The sequence below is a fragment of the Marmota marmota genome, unplaced genomic scaffold (genome assembly GCF_001458135.2).
Source record: "Marmota marmota marmota unplaced genomic scaffold, marMar, whole genome shotgun sequence".
NCBI lineage: Eukaryota > Metazoa > Chordata > Mammalia > Rodentia > Sciuridae > Marmota > Marmota marmota.
In genome coordinates, this window is record NW_026000140.1 from 1,292,710 (window position 1) to 1,314,066 (window position 21,357).

The following is a 21,357-nucleotide window of genomic DNA, read 5'->3' on the forward strand; positions in this document are numbered from 1 at the left end:
AGCACCACATACAAAAAACAAAGATGTTGTATCCACCGATAACTAAAAAAAAAAAAAATATTAAGATTCTCTCTCTCTCTCCCTCTCTCTTAAAAAAAAAAAAAAATTCAGTGCCTTTCAGTCCCCTGCTTCCTGTAGACCTCTTCCTATAGAGTTTTGTTCTGTGGTTTTCAACCCTCAGGACTGTTGACTTTGGAGAATTGTGGTCTGTGGACTTTGTAGTTGCAGGTGTCTCTCTTGGTCTTCCTTCACCATATTTGAATTTATGTGAATTATGTAGTTCTTTGTTTTTAAATACTGTGGTTCAGAGATACAGGTGTTTCCTAGTTTCATCAAAGACAAAATGAATTTCTGTTACTTGTTATTTTGGGAAGTTTTCTTAAAGGAAAAAGGTCGTTTAAAAATGAAATCCCTTGGGGCTGGGATTGTGGCTCAGCAGTAGAGTGCTTGCCTAACATGGGTGGGGCCTGGATTTGATCCTCAGCATTAAATAAAGTATTGTGTTGTGTCCATCTACACCTAAAAAAATAAAAAAGGTATTAAAAAAATGAAATCCCTTTTAGTACATCTTAATTCTGGTTAATATTATTGGTGTTTACTTAGGATGTTTTAAGTTTTACTTGTGAAAACAGATATTTTGAATTGTGTTGTTATGTAGTTAGCTATGCATTGAAAACACAATGTTCCTTTGAGAGCTGTGTTTGTTTCTGCTTGTGTGTGTGTGTGTGTTACTGCCTGCCTTCCTTCAAGCCTGTCTGCCTCCCTCTCTCTCTTCCTTTCTCTTTCTTTTTCCTTCTTTTTTGGAGACTGGACTTTTCGCTAGTGATAATGCTAAAAAGACCTAGTTGTTGTCAAGGTTCTTTATTGGCAGAGGCAAGACTGTACTAAGAAGAGGCAGTTGTTAATATAGGTTAAGTATCCCTTACCTGAAACACTTGAAACCAGAGGACTTTGGGATTGTTTTTGATTTTGGAATATTTGCATACACATAGAAATATTTCAGGGATAGAACTCAAGTTTAGACATGGAATTTATTTATGTTTTACATACTCCTTATATACATAACCTGAAGGTAATTTTAGGCAATATTTTTAGCACATCTACATTTTAACTGCAGCTTATCATGAGGTCAAGTGTGGAACTTTTCTCTTTTGGCATCTTATCTGCACTCAAAAGATTTCTAATTTTGTAGCTTTACAGATTTTGGATTAGGTATGCTCAATCTGTACTTGGCACTGGCCTCTTCCAAAGTAGTATTAAACAATGCGTCATAGGACTTGGTTCTCAGTTTCTGTTTATTATTATTATTTTAAAAGAAATGGTATAGTTTACAGGTTTGTATAGTCATAACAAAAATTTAAAAGAAGATTGTCAAAGATGGAGTAAAAATAATAGATGGGGTAAGATAGCTACAAAATAAAGGAAGTCATCTTAAATATAAACATAACAAAAGAAAAAGAGAAGATCAAGGAATCATAGTTGTAAATGATAGGTGTGAGCAACATAGAGTTGTCTTATTTTTCAGAAAGCCTTATGATATTGAAAGTTTTAATTATTTTTTTAAATTTAAAATTTTTAGTATGATTTTTTGATTAACTATGTGTTCTTTTGATTTTTATATTTAAAAGTGAACACAAAATACCTGAAAACTTTTAAAAAGATAAAAAAGAAAAACATGTTGTAAAGGAACAATAAAGATGTTATGCTATCTTAAAGGAGAAAACATGGATGAAGTCCCCTTCTCTAAGTGAAGGATAAGGATGGCTTAAAGTTCTACCATTTATCATCTGTCTCCCAAGAGGATCAAAGAAGAAGAAATAAGCTTAAATCATACTAAGCACTTTAATTTTATAATAGCAAGATTCCCTTAACTGTGAAAGTGATTAATCATTGCAACAAGGTCCCAAGAACTGTTGGGAACTCTTTCCTTGGAGACCTTCCAAATGGACTTGATAGTCATTTTTTTTTTTTTTAAACCTTTGTTCTATTTATTTGCTTGTTTGCTTATTTATTTATTTATTTATTTATTTATTTATTTATTTATTTATTTATGTGTGGTATTGAGGATCAAACCCATGCCTCACACATGCTAGGCAAGTGCTCTACCACTGAGCCACAACCCCAGCCCTTGACAGTCTTCTTGTCGTCTAATTGTTGGCAATAGATCCTCCCAAAAAGTGTGTATTCAGACACATCTTGTTTTGGATTATTGTTCAGTAGCAAGTAGTTGTGATTAGATAGAAAGTATTCTAAAGTATTGTGTTGTGTCCATCTACACCTAAAAAAATAAAAAAGGTATTAAAAAATGAAATTCCATTATTTATTTATTTATTCCATCTCAACATAATTTTTATCATTTAAAATACTCTGTAGTATTCTGCCTTTTTTCTTTTTCTTTTTTGCTAGACTCTCTGATGTATCAGTCAGTCCAAAGTCTGGGAACAAGGTTAGAAAGCACAGTGTTGTTTTGAAGATTGAAGCAACAGAGGTAACTTTTGGAAGCTAAAAATCTAAATACCAGTTCAGTTTAGAGAGATTTATATTTGTAGTGTTGACTGTATGATTATTTCTTATCTTAAAATTCAGGTTGTGTGTGTGTGTGTGTCTGTAAAAGAAACACACACACACACACACACATGCACAGTGTTAGGGTTCATACCATATTGTTTTTACTTGTTCATTTGCAGGTCTGTCTTTCTAGTAAACTGTTTTCCTTGGAAGTAGGAAAAGAATCTTTTTAGTGACTCTTATTCTTAATTTTGTGTCTTTTCACATAATAGGTGCACATTAATTGTTAAATTGGAATATAAGTTTCTGATAATATCCAAAACCTGTGAACGTCTTTCTTTGAGTTGCCAGTTTTCTTTAAAGCCATATTTAACTTTTCAGCCAAATGTACTCAGATATCAAGTCATTTTCTTTATTCTTAATCTTACTTTGGAGTTCTGTGTTTATCTTTAACCCAAAATTTAAAGTGTCAAGTTAAAAAGAATTATACTGCACAGGAGAAATGTTTTCCAAAGAAGAAAACCATAAAATTCAAAGATGATCATCATAACACTGAGTTATGATACAGTTTTTTTAAAACAGTAGAAATTTATTTATTTTTTCTAATTATTTATACATGACAGTAGAATGCATTTTGACACATTGTATACAAATGGAACACAACTTCTCATTCCTCTTGCTGTATGTGATGCAGTCACACCAGTAGTGTAATCATATCATGTATATAGGGTAATAATGTCTGTCTTATTCCACTGTCTTTCCCATCCCCACAACTCCTCCCCTACCCACTCCTCTTACTCCCCTCTGCACAATCCAAAGTTCCTTCATTCTTCCCTATGCCACCTCCCAACTATGGATCAGCATCCACTGGACAGATAAAATATTTGGCCAATTGGTTTTTTAGAGATTGGCTTATTTCACTTAGCATGATATTCACTAGTTCCATTTACCTGCAAATACTATAATTTCATTCTTATTTAAGGCTAATATTCCATTGTGTGTATGTACCATATTTTCTTTATACCTTTACCTGTTGAGGGGCATCTAGGTTGGTTCCATGGTTTAGCTGTTGTGAATTGAGCTGCTATAAACATTGATGTGGCTGTGTCACTGCGGTATGCTGATTTTAAGTCCTTTGGGTGTAAATCAAGGAGTGGGACAGCTGGGTTAAATGGTGGTTCCATTTCAAATTTTCTGAGGAATCTCCATACTGCTTTCCAGAGTGGTTGCACCAGTTTGATCCACTTTGAATTGATTTTTGTGCAGAGTGAGAGAGAGATTTAATTTCATTTTGCTACCTATGGATTTCTAGTTTTCCCAACACCATTTGTTGAACAGGCTATCTGTTCTCCAATGTATGTTTTTGGTGCCTTTGTCTAGTATGAGATAACCATATTTATGTGGGTTTGTCTCTGTTTTCTATTTTGTACCATTATGCTACATGTCTATTTCGGTGCAATATCATACTGTTTTTGTTACTATTACTCTGTAGTATAGTTTAAGATCTAAGACTGTTTTACTCTTCTTGCTAAGGATTGCTTTGGCTATTCTGAGTCTCTTAATTTTTTTTTTTTTTTTGTACCAGGGATTGAACTCAGGGGCACTCAACTACTGAGCCACATACCAGCCCTATTTTGTATTTTATTTGGAGACAGGGTCTCACTGAGTTGCTAAGCACCTTGATTTTGCTGAGTCTGGCTTTGAACTCGCGATTCTCCTGTCTCAGCCTCTTGAGCCACTGGGATTACAGGCGTGTGCCACCATGCCCAGCTCTGGGTCTCTTAATTTTCCAAATGAATTTCATGATTGCTTGTTCTAGTTCTGTGAAGAATGTCATTGGGATTTTAATAGGAATTACATTAAATGATTCTACCAAATGACCATTTTGACAATATTAATTCTGCTTATCCAAGAGCATGGGAGATCTTTCTCTAAGATCTTCCTGAATTCTTACTTTAGTATTCTATAGCTTTCATTGTAGAGGTCTTTCACCTCCTTTGTTAGGCTGGTTCCCAAGTGTTTTTTTTTTTTGTTAAGGCTAATTTCCTAATTTTTCTTGCAGTGGATTTATCATTTATGTATAGAAATGCATTTGATTTATGGGTATTGATTTTATATCCTGCTACTAGCAGAATTCATTTGTTAGTTCTAGACATTTTCTGGTGGAATTTTTTGGATTTTCTAAATATAGAATCATATCATCAGCAAATGGTGATAGATTGAGTTCTTTTCCTATTGTATCCCTTTAATTTCTTTCATCTGTCTGATTGCTCTGGCTAGAGTTTCCAGGACTATGTTGAATAGAAGTGGTGAAAGAGGGCGTCCTTGTCTTGTTCCAGTTTTTAGTGGCAATGCTTTCAGTTTTTCTCCATTTAAAATGATGTTGGCCTTGGGCTTAGCATAGATATAGCTTTTACAATGTTGAAGTATGTTCCTACTTCCCTAGTTTTTCTAGTGTTTTGAACATGAAGGGGTGCTGTATTTTGTCAAATGCTTTTTCTGCATCTATTGAGATAATCATATTATTCTTGTCTTTAAGTCTATTGATTGATGTATTACGTTTATTGATTTCTGTATGTTGAACCAACCTTGCATCCCTGACATGAACCCACTTGATCATGGTGCACTATCTTTTTAATATATTTTTGTATGCGATTTGCCAGAATTTAATTGAGAATATTGACATCTATGTTCATTAGGGATATTGGTCTGAAATTTTCTTTCTGTGATGTGTCTTTGTCTAGATTTGGTATCTGGGTGATACTAGCCTCACAGGAAGAGTTTGGAAGGGTTCCCTCCTTTCCTGTTTTATGGAATAATTTGGTGTTAATTCTTCTTTGAAGGTCTTGTAGAACTTGCTGAGAACCCGTCTAGTCCTGAGCTTTTCTTAGTTGGTAGGCTTTTGATGGCTTCTTCTGTTTCATTACTTGAAATTAATATGATACAGTTTTTCTACTGTAATGTAGAATTCTACTTTGTGTGAAGGAAACCTGTGTAAGAAAATTCATACATGTTTCAAAAAGTGTGTAAACAAAGAGTGAGTTTTATGTGCTCTGCTTAGTTTGAACTGTGATAAATACAGAATAGTCCACAGGCAATTGAAAATGCACTTTATTTGGAGAAACACTGCTTAATATATGCTTGCATTAATAATATACACAGATATAAAAATATGAAAATATGTGCTTTATGTATGTGTTTTTATCTTTCCATTGCAGATACGAGTATCATTGGGCAGATGGAACAAATATAAAGAAACCTATCAAATGCTCTGCACCAAAGTATATTGATTACCTGATGACTTGGGTCCAGGACCAGTTGGATGATGAGACATTATTTCCATCAAAAATTGGTATAATTATTTTATGTAATTGTGAGCCATCATAATTTATCTAATTTTATGTTTCTGGTATTGTCCTGACTCTTCCTACACTATCCAGTTGGACAGTTCTATAGGGCTGTGTTATTCAGTTCCCAAGAGGAGGCACAAAAGTTTGTTAACCCAGCCATAACATAAGGAAGATATCCTATGTAAATTGATTTTCTTCACCCTTTAACTTAGTGTCTTCAAATACATATTAGTTGAAAGAGGTTATGTGTATCGGTTCATTTTATTTGCTAAATTTTAGTGGCACTCCAGATTAAAATATGATTGAACTTACTTATAATCAGTGAGGGCTTTGGGGGATTGTGGTATGTGTTATTTTCTTGATAATTATGAAGATCAAATATCCTTTCAGTAGAAAATGCTAGATAAAGTCTTAATCATATTCTAGGAACCACATTAGTTTTATGTCTACCAAAATAGTTCTAATCTTGTGCATTTAAGAACACCCTTTTCACACCATGGTTGTTATGAACATTGAGGTAATATAAGCCTTCCTGTAATTTTCAATGATGAGAAGATGAGTAATTGAGGATAGTAACAAAATCTGATTTAAATTATAGGAAAAAAAGAAAATGGAGCTAATAATATCTATAGTAGTTATGTTTATTTGGGAGAAGAGTTTATGTTTCTGTCCAGGTTAACATTGTATTTGTGGCAAAGAGGGAGTTTCACTTTATGATGTACAAAATCTTAACAGATATTGAAATCAAGCTGTATGAGAAGAAAATAAGTTTTGAGGGGTTGGCTTATTATCAATTTGAGTGACTTTTGCTTTTTTATATTTGTCTTAAAGGGCAGACTTTTTAAATGGAAATAGTTCACATCTAGATAGCTCATATATATTTACCTTTTCAAATGTTTTAGAGCTGTTTCTCTGAAAAAAGTTAAGAGTTCGCTCTTCTAATATTGTTAGAACAACTTTTAGACTACATTTTGTTTTCAGTTTTTGGAATAAGAGTGTGGTAGACAAGATTACCATGTAAGTAGTTACTGTTCCAGAGTGTTGTAAACATTTTTTGAATATTTGAATCATTTTGGAGCTTTTACAATAAAATGATTTTTTAAAGGCTGCATTATTTACATATTGTCACGATGATTTTGAATGATTGCCTCCATCTTATCTCTTACCTCCCATATTTTGAACACTTTATCTAATTTTAGATATTTAGGAAAATTGCAAAAATCCTACCAAGAATGGAATAAAGAATTCCTTAGTCTACATTTTTAGTTTTTAACATTTTACCACTTTTTATTTTTATTTTACCTCCCTACCCTACTCCAAATATATGTGAGGTCATGAAATATTTTTCTTTTTGTGTGGTTTACATTTAGCATAATGTCCTCCAAGTCCATCCATGTTGTGGATGTAAGAGGCAGGATCTCCTCCTTTGTTTAGGCTGAATAATGTTCTTGGGTATGTGTATCTCACAGTTGCTTTATCCATTCATCCATTGACAGACATTTAGGTTGTTTCCATAGCTTGGCTTTTATGAATAATGCTGCAGTGAACATAGGGTGCAGATATCTTTATAATACAGTGATTTTATTTCCTTTAGGTGTGTATTCAAAAGTGGGATTACTGAAGCATATGATAATTTTATTTTTAATTTCTTTAGGAATCTTCTGTTTTCCATAATGGCTGTACCAATTTACATTTCTACCAATAGTATAAAAGGAATGGTTCCCTTTCCTTCCCAGGGATTTTGTATTTTTCTTGTTTTGTATCTGTTTAATGCTGTAAAGTACTTTTTAACTCACAAAACAAGAAGCCTAATTAAACAGAGTTTAGTTAATTTCAGAACCAATTATGGATTTGGAGTATTAATGAAGTAATTTCTATAGAAAAAAGTATAAAATGTAAGCACTTTAAATAGAACTGAATTTGGCAAATACATTACTTGTTTTCAGCACAAAATGTATTGAGGCTTGATGTTAAGAAAATAAAAAATCTGGGCTGGGGATGTGGCTCAAGCGGTAGCGCGCTCGCCTGGCATGCGTGCGGCCCGGGTTCGATCCTCAGCACCACATACAAACAAAGATGTTGTGTCCGCCGAGAACTAAAAAATAAATATTAAAAATTCTCTCTCTCTCTNTCTTAAAAAAAAAAAAAAAAGAAAATAAAAATCTGACTACCATCTTAGGAGTTTGCTTTGTTTTGATGAAGTGGTGGTATATTAGAGGCGTAACGGGCTATAATGAAGATTCGTTCTTTTTCCATAGATGCTATGGAATTAATTTTTATTTATGATATGATGAGAACTTCTGAAAAATATAATGGATATGTAAAGTATTAATTCATAAATGCTAATTCTTTTTACCTTTGTTTTGGTCATTTATGTTGCCATTTACTTTGTTCTCTCACCTTTACTAGGTGTTCCATTCCCAAAGAATTTTATGTCTGTGGCAAAGACTATACTTAAACGTCTTTTTAGGGTTTATGCTCATATTTATCACCAACATTTTGATCCTGTGATCCAGCTGCAAGAGGAAGCACATCTTAATACATCTTTCAAGCACTTTATTTTTTTTGTCCAGGTGAGTTGGATTAGGAGGCCTTTACTGCTTAGTGTAATCACTTATTTTCAGAGTTCTGTGATAAATACTGCATACACACTGTCAGAATAGAATTTTCCCTATCTCACTAATCAGCATCTTTATATTTTTCATGACAATAAGGCTGGCCTTTTGTTTCTGAATTTCATTAGTATCCAAGTTCATGGCAAGTAATTCCAAAATGAATATTACATTGGATATTACATTCAATTGCCATGCCATATGGAGGAGCTGAATAAGAAACTTGACTAGTTGGGCAGAATTTATAGATGAATTTGGTCTTTTGAGCATATTGGCACTCCTTTGATTCCCTTAACCCTCCACTTTTGTGGATCTTTATTAGTGGACTCTGTCCTGGAAATAAATTGAATATAATATTCTTCCTTAATCCCCTTCTTTTATGGCCATATTCTAATAATTTTTAAGTTAAGGACTGCCATGTATGAGGGAACAATATGCCACAGAGAGTGTCTTTGATCTGACCTGCTAGTTGAACCCCCTTTTTGTTTAGTCCTCAAAGAACTAGACTTAGAATTTAAGTCTAAAAGCATTGAAAAAAATTTTTGTTTTTGGTTTGGGTGCTATATCCAAAGCCCTTTTTAGTTTTTATTTTGAGACAGTGTCTTGCTAAGATGCTGAGGGTCTTGCAGAGTTGCTGAGTCTGTCCTAAAACTTGTGATCCTTCTCCTCCCAAGTTGCTAGGATTATAGGTGTGTGTCACTGTGCCCCACTAAGAATATCCTTACCTAATTCTCTAATTAGATCAATAACAAGCAAAAGTGAAAAAGAGTTCGAAATGGAAGAGCTAACCAGCTTTATTATTTATTTTTACAGAGGTTGAGAGAAGGAGGGTGGTGGTCAAAAGAAACCCAAGTTTTGTGGGAGTTTTTGGTTCTTTTTTTTGAACAGTGATGGTGATTGAACGAACTCAGGGCCTTGTGCTTTCTCAGCAAGTGCTGTACCACTGAGCCACACCTCACACCCCAGCCCCCAATGTTTGAATTTACGATGTTTTTATATATCTGTGGCATGTTTATAAATGCCCTTTCTACGTCCCATTTCTCTTAAAGAAAAATGTGTCCATTTTCCTCTATATATACTCCTCACACTGAAGACTCCATTTTATATTTCAATTTCACCTGTAAAAACACATTAAAAGGTTGTAGTTTCCCAAAACTCTTGTCATGGTATCCCATCTGTGGACCCAAAAGAAAATACAATTCTAAATCTATATTTTTGGTTTACACAGAACATGATTGCTAAAGTTGTGGTTTAGGAGAATGCTTCTCTCTCCAGAAGGTTTAGTTTTACTTTACTCTGTAATCTTAAAGTACAGTTTCCTAAATTCTAGCAAATAGTACGGGTTCAATATATTACATTTCTGCATCTGATCTTGCTTAACATCTTAGGACACTCTGAGTTTCTTATTAGTTACACAGTACAAGGGGAATGTCTGTCTTTGGGCCCCACAATTTAGAGAATCTTGTTTTGAGCTTTCCCCAGCTGGGCTTACCCCACAAAATGAGAAATCCACAAAGCCAAGAACATACCTACCTATATCCCTTTGGTATGTTCTTGGGTACCTGAGACTCTAGAATTCCCTGCCCATATGGTCCCAAATGCATTGCCAGATGACAGTGTTTGTAAGGGTATGTGAACATTAGACATATGTGCCAGCCAAGGTGTTCATTCTCATGAGTGAGGCACCTTGTAGTGCAGGTTGGAGCTGGGTATAGGTATAGAGGTTTGTCGAGGACCAGGGAACCGAGGATGACTCTGCTCATGATTTCTAGTGTAAAATCCTAAGAAGTCTGAATTTGCTATCCTGGTTATTGTGAAGGTACATTTGTCAAGATAGCAGGATAGAACATTTTTATTTAAGAATTTGAATTGTGTAGTGTGTATCCATTTGTGTTCCTAAATCTCAAAAATCTCACGGATGATTCTGATATTGAATGCCCCAAATGATAGTTAGAACTTCTCCAAAGTTCTAACTGTAGTGTTTTGCATTTGATGGATGCTAATGAATTGCCCTACCCTGGAAAAAGATTTAGAGTATAGACAGCTTTTATTTATTAGCCTATTTGTAGTTCAGGGGAAATCTGTATACGAGTGACTTTCAGAATGACAAGGGTGGAACTATACCATGTACATGCTTGAGCATGTGCTATACCACTGAGCAACATCCCCAGCCTAGAGGAGAAAAGCACAAATTAGGAGCTAGGAGTATAACTCAGTGGTAGATTTAGGAAGCCCTGGATTCAATCCCCAGCACTTTTAAGGGGGAAAAAAAAACCAAAACAAAAAAATCCCACAGCAGTAGCACTGATTAAATTCAGGTCTTCTCATTTGTCCTTTGCAGGATTTTAATCTATCATTGTGTATACCACCTTATGTTATTCACATACCATTTAATTTTAATTTATTTTTTAATTTTTTTTGGTGGTGCTGGTGATTGAACCCAGGGCATTGTGCATGGGAGGCAAGCAACTGAGCTATATCCCCAGCCCCTCACATAACATTTTTTGATAGCCTACAGATTCAAGTTTTCCTAATATGCTAAATTTTTTTGACTGTATATTTTAAATGGTGCCCAGGTTATTCCTTTCAATAGGAAGGAATGTCACTTTATGCCAGATATTACATAAAATGGTTAACATCCTTTATTACATTTATTTAGCTCCCCACAATAATATCATGAGATAGGGTAATTTATCCTAATATTATTGATGTAAAACATAACATCAGGCCTACTAATAGTATTGATAAAAATATTATTAATGTAAAAAGAACATCAGGGACTAGAGTTGTAGCTCAGCGGTGGAGCACTTGCCTCGTATGTGTGAGGCACTGCGTTCGATTCCCAGCACCACATATAAAAAAGCAAATAAAAGGTCCATCAACAACTAAAAAAATATTTAAAAAACAAAACAAAACATAACATCAGGCCTCTTCAACAGATGAATGGATAAAGAAACTGGGATATATACACAATGGAATATTACTCAAAGGAGTGAAAGTATAGCATTTGCTGGTAAATGGATGGAATTGGAACACATTATGCTAAGTGAAATAAGCCAATTGCAAAGAACCAAAGGCTGAAATGTTTTCTCTGATATGTGGATGCTAATTCACAATAAGGTGGGCGGAGAATAGAAATATTTTGTTCTAGACAGAGGGGAGTGAAGGGAGTAGAGGGGCTATGGGAGTCAGAATGATAGAATGAATTGTACATTATTGCCCTATGTGCATATATGATTACATGATATGTATAACTCTACATCATGTACAACCAGACAAATGAGAAGTCAGTACATTTATGTATGATGTATCAAAATGCATTCTACTGTCATGTATAATTAGAACAAATAAAAAATAAAATATTAAAAAAACCATAACATCAGGTCTAAGACACAGATAATGAATAGGGAAAAAAATCAAATCTATATTTCATGATAATCTGCTTTGGAATGGGATGCAAATAATATGTTTTTGCTGTTCTTTCTTTCTTTCTGCATAGGAGTTCAACCTTATTGATAGAAGAGAACTTGCACCACTCCAAGAACTGATTGAAAAACTCACTTCGAAGGACAGATAAAAAAGATGCAGAACTGTGCAAATTGTTCTTCAATTGAAGCTGTGTGGAGTGTATTTGGGTTTTGTTATATTTTGTTTTTTTCTGGATTGTTTTTATCTTAGGTTTGGGGGGCTTGTTTGGGTTCCCTTTTCTTTATTATGAATATATGAAACCATATTCTACTGCTAGAGGAAACCAAGAACCATTCTCTACATTTGAAAAGGGGTGAATTTTGTCTTATCAGCATACAGTATTATTTTTAACCTGGTTTTGGTTACTTGAAGAGTTTTTAATAATATTGTGTGCTAGAAGAAAATGCTTACTGACTGAACTGCTAATGGTTGGGTTCTGTGTTGTGTAAATTGTGGCCCATTTTGAAGTCCCCAAAAGACATGTTTTTAAAGTGCCTTGGCAGGCCCACTTCTGAGGTGCAAAGCACAGACATAGGACTGAGCAGGGCTCAAAATAATATTAGGATTACTACCCAGGGCACTTACTGGTGCAAGTTGTAAAATAATCTATGATAAAAGCCATAGTTGACCTAAGTTGGTGATCTCCAGCTTTTACTACATTGAAGAAACATAATTTGTAAAAGTGTGCATGTAGAACATAAAAATTAGTATTTCTTAATTATTTTTGATATTGATGGTAATATATTTCTGTTCAACAAATGCTTAAAGTTCTATGAGCAGATATTTTCCATCTCTTGATATCTGTGATATTGAAACTTGAGGATTTTGAAATGTAATACCTATTGCATTTTGACTTCTTTCTACATGTTAACTGCACTGTAGGTGTAAAACTTCAGGTTATATTAGGATTGCCATCTTCAGAGGTGATGCTAAACTGTGAGGTTTCTTAGCAATTGCCAAATGAGCCATAAGTCTACAGAATCCCCTTCTGTTTCAAAGAGGAGAGGATTAAAGAGTGTGTTTGGTTGGGAAGGGGGTTAATTTCTGTGAGGAGTTAGGGATGGAATCAAGTGGGGAGTCAAGTTCTAGAAAGTCCTGTTTTAAAAATCTTTGAATAGAATGGTGTGAAGATTTTAATCAATTATTTTTAAACAGAGTCTTAGAGATTTTTTTTTTTTTAGGAATCAGCTTCCATGAGAAGTTAAAAATAAATTATTAATTTTAGGTACAGACATTAAACATTGAATTTAAGGACTTTAGGGAAATTAATCACTTTGTAGCATTTCCATTCAGTGAATGGAGCTAGTATTTGCCTATCATTTTAAAATGATATAGTACCTTTGCTTATTATAGGGCCCAGACTGAAGCATTCTGACTTCTGGTTTTTCCACTGTGAAAAAAATCATTTCTTTACAGTGATATCAAATAACAAAAATGCTCATCATTCAATAGTTATTTTTAAATTTTATTTGCCATGACTTTCTAGTGAATTATTACCACCAGTAAGTTTTAAAACATAGTTTTTAGAATAAATATTAATTTGCTTCACTTCAGATTTGTTCTTGAGATTGAGAAATACCCTTTCAGACTTTGTTTTAATTTGACATATTTTGGTAAATCTGCTTCCTTCAATTAGAACTATATACCCTTCTCTTGGTAGAAACATACCTTTTTCCTAAAATAGAAGAGAATAGAAATGCCGCTCTGGAATTGTGTAGATTACAAAGGCTTTGTGGACAAAAATCTAAAATGAAATAAATTTATTTGTGTTATTAACAAGAAGAACAGTGATACAATTTAATGCCCTTAAAATTAGGATCACAAGGGAACTGCCTTTTTCTCCATTTCATTTCTAGCAGTTATTCACCAAGTACCAACAGTAGAAGTAGTGGAAGATCTTGGCAGGGGTAAATATATTGGACATTTATTGGTGATGCTTATTAATAAACTGCACTGAGAGCTAGCTGACTTACTTAAAACAAATATTTCAGTGTACAAATAGACAAATCAATCACTATGGGTTGATTCAGAAATAAAATTGGGTGTCGTGAGTTTTGAGATCTAACTATGTAGGAAATGAAAGACACAATTACTCAAAACTTTTCCATATTGCATTTGACTTTTTATCATCCTATAACAAATGGGTTGCAATAGTCATGTGTGGAGAGAATAATAGAAAGTTGTTCTAGATCTTTTAAACCTTACATAGTTGTACACTGTAAAAATGGAAAAATATTACTCTAATATTTGATAGTAGGATTTACCTTTCCACAGTATGTAGATAGAAGTTTGTTTTCACTGTGCCAGAATCTCAGGTACCTGTGTCTGAGTGTTCACTTAACAAGTTATTGGGAAAAAAGGAGATATGTATGTGTGTATATATGATAATGAAGTATAAAGTTCTCCTAGAGAGAAGCCTGGCATTGTACATGGTGTTAGATGGTTACAAGTAAGGAAAACACCAAAGCCAGTGAGAAAGAACTGATTCTATTAAAAAGTTACTTTGACTTGGTTGATTCCTATGAGAGTTAGACACCCTTTATAAAATAAGGATCAAAGCTTGATTTTTGAAGCAGACTTGCTTACAAGTCTATTATATTCTTTTCAGATTTCTTTATTTAATTAAAAATAGCCAAGACAATTATTTCCCCTTGCTGTTTATACAGAGCTACAAAGAAGTTGTTTTTCTCATCCTTTGATAAAAGCATCCTATAAAACGTAAAGTAGTAAGTTAACATAGTATTGTTGTCACTCATGATGTTTTGGTTAAAATGTTGATATGAAGCACATCTTAGGAATTATTTTAAATGATGGAGTAGTGGTGGTGGACACATGGTAACAAAAAGAATAAACAGTTTTTAGTTAGCATTAGATGGTGCTACTGGCTTTCATTATTCCATTTTCCATAAAAACCATGGTATTGAACTATACTAAAATAGTAAGCATGTATTAGTTAGCTGGTGACTTTGGATGTCAGTATACCTTAAAATGAAAGATTTAGATTTCTCTTTCTACCTTCCCTGTGTTAGTCATTTGTAAATTCTAAATGGTCAGCATAAAATGTCTTAAATAACTGAAGATATGTGTAATATATTTCAGACTGAATTATTTCCTCCACTATCAGGATGGATAAAGCACTGCAATCTCTTTATCAGGAAATAGAGATGATGTGTTATTTTACATATGTAATGTCCAGACTCCATTTTATGTATTGGTATTTTCCTTGCTTGTAGGAAAATAGAAAAATGACAGATTTCTTTTACAGCTTTGTCTACACCCTCTCCGAGAGAGGTTTTGATAACCACTGAAATAGTAGAATATGTGCCATACAATATTATGGTGTAGAACTTTCTTTTAAAATGATTGTCATACCTTAACATCCAGTGAGAGTTGATCTTCAGAGTAGTTCCCTTGGGAGCGCTACTTATTCCAGCTATGCTATGAAAGTGTAATGTTTTTGGAATTCCTTTAGAGATGCCAGGAGAACTGGCTTGTAACTATGCAAGAAAATCAATTTCATCATCTTTTTTGGCAGCTTAATATTTATCTGTCCTAATCACCAAACCAAGTCTAACAACTTGGCTGTTCTATGAGAACTAAGCCAACAGGGAAATTCAAAAGAATGTGTCATAGGATCTGAATCTGCAGAAGACAATGTTTTAACCATTAACTGCATCATTGAATAAAGGAATTATTTTCCTGATGTTACTATTTTGAAGTGGACAGTATCATTTGGATGTATAGATTTAATTTTCTAAATTTAGTTGAATTACTTTATAATTAAATATAAGACTATTTTTTAAAAAAATCCCAGAGCTTCCTTTAGAACTTACTTTTTATTTTTTATTTCTTTTCCTGAAAACTTTTGAATTCCATCTTGACTATTATAGGATAGTTTTGATCAAATGGATAGTATGGAAAAATGAATCCAGTGTTTAAAATAGCAGTAGTTTAAGGAAACAGACTCTTTACCTCCATTCTTTTTGTTTTTCAAACGTTTTCATTTAAGTTAACAGTCTGACTTTAAAGACTAGAGGTTGTGTGCAAAGAAATTGTAACGTTTTATGTATTAATTATGTTAGATTTTAAGTCTGTCAGAAATAATATATTTAGAATTTTATAACTATTTCACATATCATTTTTAACCTTAAAGTTTGACTTGTTTTGAAAAGATGGGGGCCAAAAATATATTTGTAATTTTAAATGTGACTGCATACAATCATATTTTGAAACTTACCTAGAATATTTAAGAATATGCCAATTCTTAGAAACACAGATCTACACTTTAAGGACCATTTCTAAAATAATTAAAATGACAAAGAGTTTTATCATGATGTTAAGATTTACCATAGGAATCACTGTTGTTCAGCTATCAGCTTAATTGTGTATGAGATGATACATGGCTAGAGGTAAAGCTATCTCAAGATTTAATGAACAAGTATAATTAGAACATGTAACAAAATTCTGACTGCAGATTATTTGAATTTTAAAACTTTCCTAATAAGTTAATAAAAGCAAATTTATTTTGAAAACATAACAGTGCATTCCATGTCTGCTACTTATAGCTGAACTTTATTTAGACAAAAGAGAAAAAATAGATTTAAATAGGGGTACTCAATTTTATAAGCATAATGCAAGTCTATTTGCAAATAGTGTTATATAATAGACAACTCTGGACTATAATTCTCAAAGACAGATAGTGAAATCACTGGCCTTTTCTAGCTGTATGTTTTCCTATTCTCCATCTTCTGTTTGAAACATACATACACACATAACAAGAAAACAAAGCAGTTAGGTTGATTTTGTAGGTCTTCATTGTTAGTGATTCTTTAGTGCTTACTGTCAGAATATAGGTTTCTATTTGTTTTAGTTGACAGCTTTCTTTAAATTATGTCACTGAAAAGGATATTAGTTGTATAAAATCAAACAAAATATTTAATTTTTATTATTATTAAATTTTACAGGTGGATGTTTCTTACAGGTTTTTGTTTTTATTTTTTTCTGAAATACTTAATTGTGCAGATTGTAAAACAGATTTGTGTATTTTCATTTAGGAACACTTTTCTCCTTAAATTGTTCTGCAGAAATGACTATTTTTAGGGAAAATAGTTTTTTATAGCCACTAAATTGTATTTGTTATTTTTGTACATGCATAACCAGGGTGGTGAGGAAGTAATATTTTAGGGAATACTTTTGTTCTATTTGAATTTTTCCTATACATTTATTACTTAAAATTATCACTAAGAACAGTGTCATGAAATCTAGGTGGAGAGTGAATACAGTAAATATGAGAACATGTAGTTCGAATAGGTACCATTTCTGAAGACAAAGGGAGAGAAATACTGCCACTGCCAAGTAATGGAAGTATAAGGGCAGTGTTCACATTGTGCAAGTATTTAAGAGAATGTATAAAGACAAAAATCTTACTTTCATGGATATAAATAGTTGCTTAAAGTAGCTGGAAGGGGAAAAATAATCTAAAATACGAAATGCAGCATGGACGCCATATTGTAAACTGTGCCAAGATTATACAAATTGTAGTTGTTATTGATCAGAGTTTAGTTATTTCATCATTTTTACTTTAATAGGGGATAATGAATGTCAGAAAATCTGTAATGTTTTATTTGAAAGATGTAAATAATGTATACAGACTTATATGTGATGGGATGGGGGAAGTATTTAAATTCTAGGTTTTTTTAAAAGGAAGAAACTGAATGTTTATAAGAAAATTAATAAATAGTTACTATGTTTGGCCATGACCTGACTTTGCATTGGTGTTTATTTTTACTATAGGTATTCCTACACTGAACACATTCCAAGGGAAATTGAATATACATGGAGGATGTTTAACATTTCAAATTTATTAGGTATTATTTTCTGTAATGTTCACAACCCTAGAAGTTAGTAAATCTCAAATGTTTTATATCCTAGAAAACTAGAGCACAGAAATTGTAAAATTTATTGATGCTATTTTACTATTGGTCTAGGGTTCAAAAACCCTTATATGCCTGAACTTGAAACTAATGTTTGTTTTTTTTCTTTAATTGATAACAATTACAGTGAGAACAATTTGCAAATAGTGACTTGTGGACTTTTCCATTAATCTAAAATATTATCTAATATTTTGTCTTCATTTTAGATAATTAAGAAATATCGGAGAATCATTTACTCTGATACCCAAATTTCAAAAGGAAATGTGTGTTTTAGAGAAATTTGCATATTATTATAGAGAGGTATTTATGTTAGAGGCATTTGTGCTTGGATCTTCAAGTTGAGGTAGCAGCCACAATTTTTTAAAATCACTAGTGGTATTTGTGAAGAAGACAAGGAGTCAAAATGCTAGTCAGTGCTGATGGGGACTGTGCATGCTTTAAAAATACCTTATTAGGGCTGGGGTTGTGGCTCAGTGGTAGAGCACTTGCCTAGCACGGGCGAGGCCCTGGGTTTGATCCTCAGCACCACATAAAAATAAATAAATAAAATAAAGGTATTGTGTCCAGCTATAACTAAAAAAATTTTTTTAAACCCATCTTAATATTCTGCAATAAAGTATTTATAAAGCATCTACTGTGTATAAAGAAATAAACATATATACAGTAAAAATTAACTACATTTTGATAATTATGTTAATTGACCTCCACTGTACTAAATGCAAGTTATTAATTCCCCATATAACATTGTGAGGAATAATGCTTTTGGCAATGTAAGTTTCTACATAATTATTCCTTTAAGGCTTAAGTACCTGTGTTTAATAGAAATTTACCAAAAGATTGTACATGCTTTTGTTTTTAAACAGCATCAGTTCAGGGTCACATTTTCCTGATGACCTCATTCATCTTTATAAGCATGCATCAAATAGCTTCTTTTCCATAAAACTATATATATCTGGTGGCTCCTATATTCTTAGATGCTATTATACTTTCACATGTCAGATTATTTAGAAAACCCTGACTTCCCTGCTCCTTTTTTTAAAGATGGCTTCTGTATCTCTGTTTCTAGGCAATTGAGAAGATTACAAGTGAAATTTATAATGAAGCTTAGTTGATAAACATTCTTTTATAGAAGTAGTTGGGATGGTATGGGCAATTCCATGGGTTTTATAGCTACTACTTAAGATCAGTATTCAGGACCTTTTATTTTTTCTGCCTTTGCTCTCATTTTCTAAGTCGTCAGTTAAATCCTGCCTCCTGTCTTTCCTTCCCTTCCTCCCTCCCTTCTTCCTTTCTTCCTTCCTGACAAGGTCTTACTGTTAACCAGACCAGCTGTGAAGTCTGAGCTTAAGTGATCCTCCTGCTTATATCATGAGTAGCTGGGACTACAGGCACACAGGTTTTCTCTCTTTTAGTTACACTAAAATTCCCATAGGAGAAACAAATTCCCAAATTGAAGTAGTAGTAAAATTTCTGGCAAGTTCAGGGATACAATGGTAGTACATTCCTAAGTGGCTTCATGCTCAGTGTCCTATTTCAACTCTTTGAAGTTCCAAAATCTCCAAAACTCTGAAAATGGAAAGTATTTTCTTGAATTAGGAAAACAAAAACCATTTACTCAGAGTGCATCTATCACAAAGTTAACAGTCTTCTTCCTTCTTAAAACTATATATCACTGTGAAAACTATGTATCACTGCAAATAATTATTAGTGCTTTTGACTTAACACCCCTTTAGTGGGGTGGGGGTAGTTATTTATATACAAAATATGCACTATTTCTTTTGTAAAATTTTGAACTTGGAAATTTTGAATGTCTTTTCTAAAAATTTTGAATTCCAAAACATCTGGCTGCAAGGGTTTCACATAAGGCATTATGAACCAATATCAAGAAGTTGTCTTGAAAAGTGCTTTTCTCAGGTCTCTTCTTGGCTATCCATAAGATATTCAAGAAAATGGGAAATTATGTTGAACTCATTGCTAAGAGAGATTCCCTATTTCTTCCATTTACTTCGTTTATAGTTTTGAAGTATACTTTTAAACTTACAGGAACTCAAATTCTCACTGTCGGAAACTAGCAAAGCTAGAATGTGAAAACAGTTTTTTAATTTTTTTTTCCAGTGCTTAAACTCAAATACTGCACCATACTGCGTTTGTGTGGAAACCACACTTGGAGACTTCTACTCCTCATCCCTCCATCTGATCCATATGGAACTTAAGTTGTTTTCTCCTATTGAAGATTTTGGAAGCTCACCTTGCCTTACTTTCTCAGTAGCTGTGAATACTCATTATTTCGTATGTTCCCCCGAAGTTTGGGTGTGGAATATGACACTTGGTAGCTTCCCCATTACCTTTTCCCCAACTTCATTGCCATACTTTGATGACAGCTACTTTTCAGCTTCAAGGCTCTAGTAGCTAACCACTGTGAAAAGATAAATGAAAATAAAATAAAGGCATAGCAAGATTATACAGGGAAGTGAGGCTGGAGTTGTGGCTCAGAGGTAGAGTGCTCGCCCAGCATGCGTGAGGCACTGGGTTCAATCCTTGGCACCACATAAAAATAAAATAAAAATATTAAAAGGAAACAGCTTTTTAAAAAATTACATAAGGGAGTTACAAAGGAGAATTTTTGCTGTTTTCCAGAGTTCCTCCATGGACTTGTTTTAATTTCTGCTCTTTAGTTTTGAGAATGGAGTTACCATCCACTCTCCCCTTCTTCTGGCTCTGCTTTCAGATGCATTTTGGGTCTGACCGTAGCTGCAAGGTTAAAACTAACCTTTTGATTTCTGTAGACGATTTGAATTTGATTACTTCCAGGAAGCGTAATAACCTGGTATAACCCATCCTAAAAATGAACAACTCTAGTTGTCCCCAGCTAGATTAGCTTCCGCAGAGTACTTGGCACACAAATAGACATCCTAAAATCAACATACGTGTTTTAACTGTGCCAGATGATGGAGTCAAAAGTTAATTATGCCATTGTCATGCTTAAAAGAAACCTACCTAGTCTTGCGGTTCCCTACACAGCACTGAGGGCATCCAATTCAGATGGAGAGGGGTATGGAATCTCAGGAAAGGCTTTCTGAGAATGGTGTCTGACTACCCAAATTCTAATCCCAGTTCCTTGTGCCCATTTCAGGACACGAAACAGTTTCTGGGTGCCTGCTTCCTCAATGGCAAATGGGGATAATAACAGGATCTAGCACTGGATCACTAGTTAACGCGAAAAGAGCTTAGACTTAACCAATGTGTTTCTATAATAACCCATGTATATATGCCTATAGGTATATATTGTATATAAGTATACAATAAACATTCAAGTTGTGGGGGAAAAAAAGAAAAGCGCTTATAAAAAACTGCCTAGTAAGGGCAATGCATTTCCTAAAAGCCTTTGCTGATGGGTCTTACAGGATAACAGAGGGTAAACATTTGACTTTACACCACAGATTTTTCTCCCCTAACGAGTTAAAAATTTCAAGTCTAATTTTGTCC

At 33.5% G+C, this 21,357-nt stretch overlaps 1 protein-coding gene across 1 annotated transcript in view; it reads left to right on the top strand.

Annotated features, from left to right (window-relative positions):
* The window catches only part of Mob1b (MOB kinase activator 1B), a 59,106-nt gene extending 41,409 nt beyond the window's left edge, over positions 1–17,697 (top strand). Inside the window, exons 4-6 of the mRNA XM_048785760.1 lie at positions 5,727–5,860; positions 8,268–8,431; positions 11,970–17,697. Coding sequence (XP_048641717.1) covers positions 5,727–5,860; positions 8,268–8,431; positions 11,970–12,047 — 376 coding nt within the window. The 3' untranslated portion in view covers positions 12,048–17,697. The remainder of the gene's footprint in view (positions 1–5,726; positions 5,861–8,267; positions 8,432–11,969) is intronic.
* Positions 17,698–21,357: the final 3,660 nt, after the last annotated feature.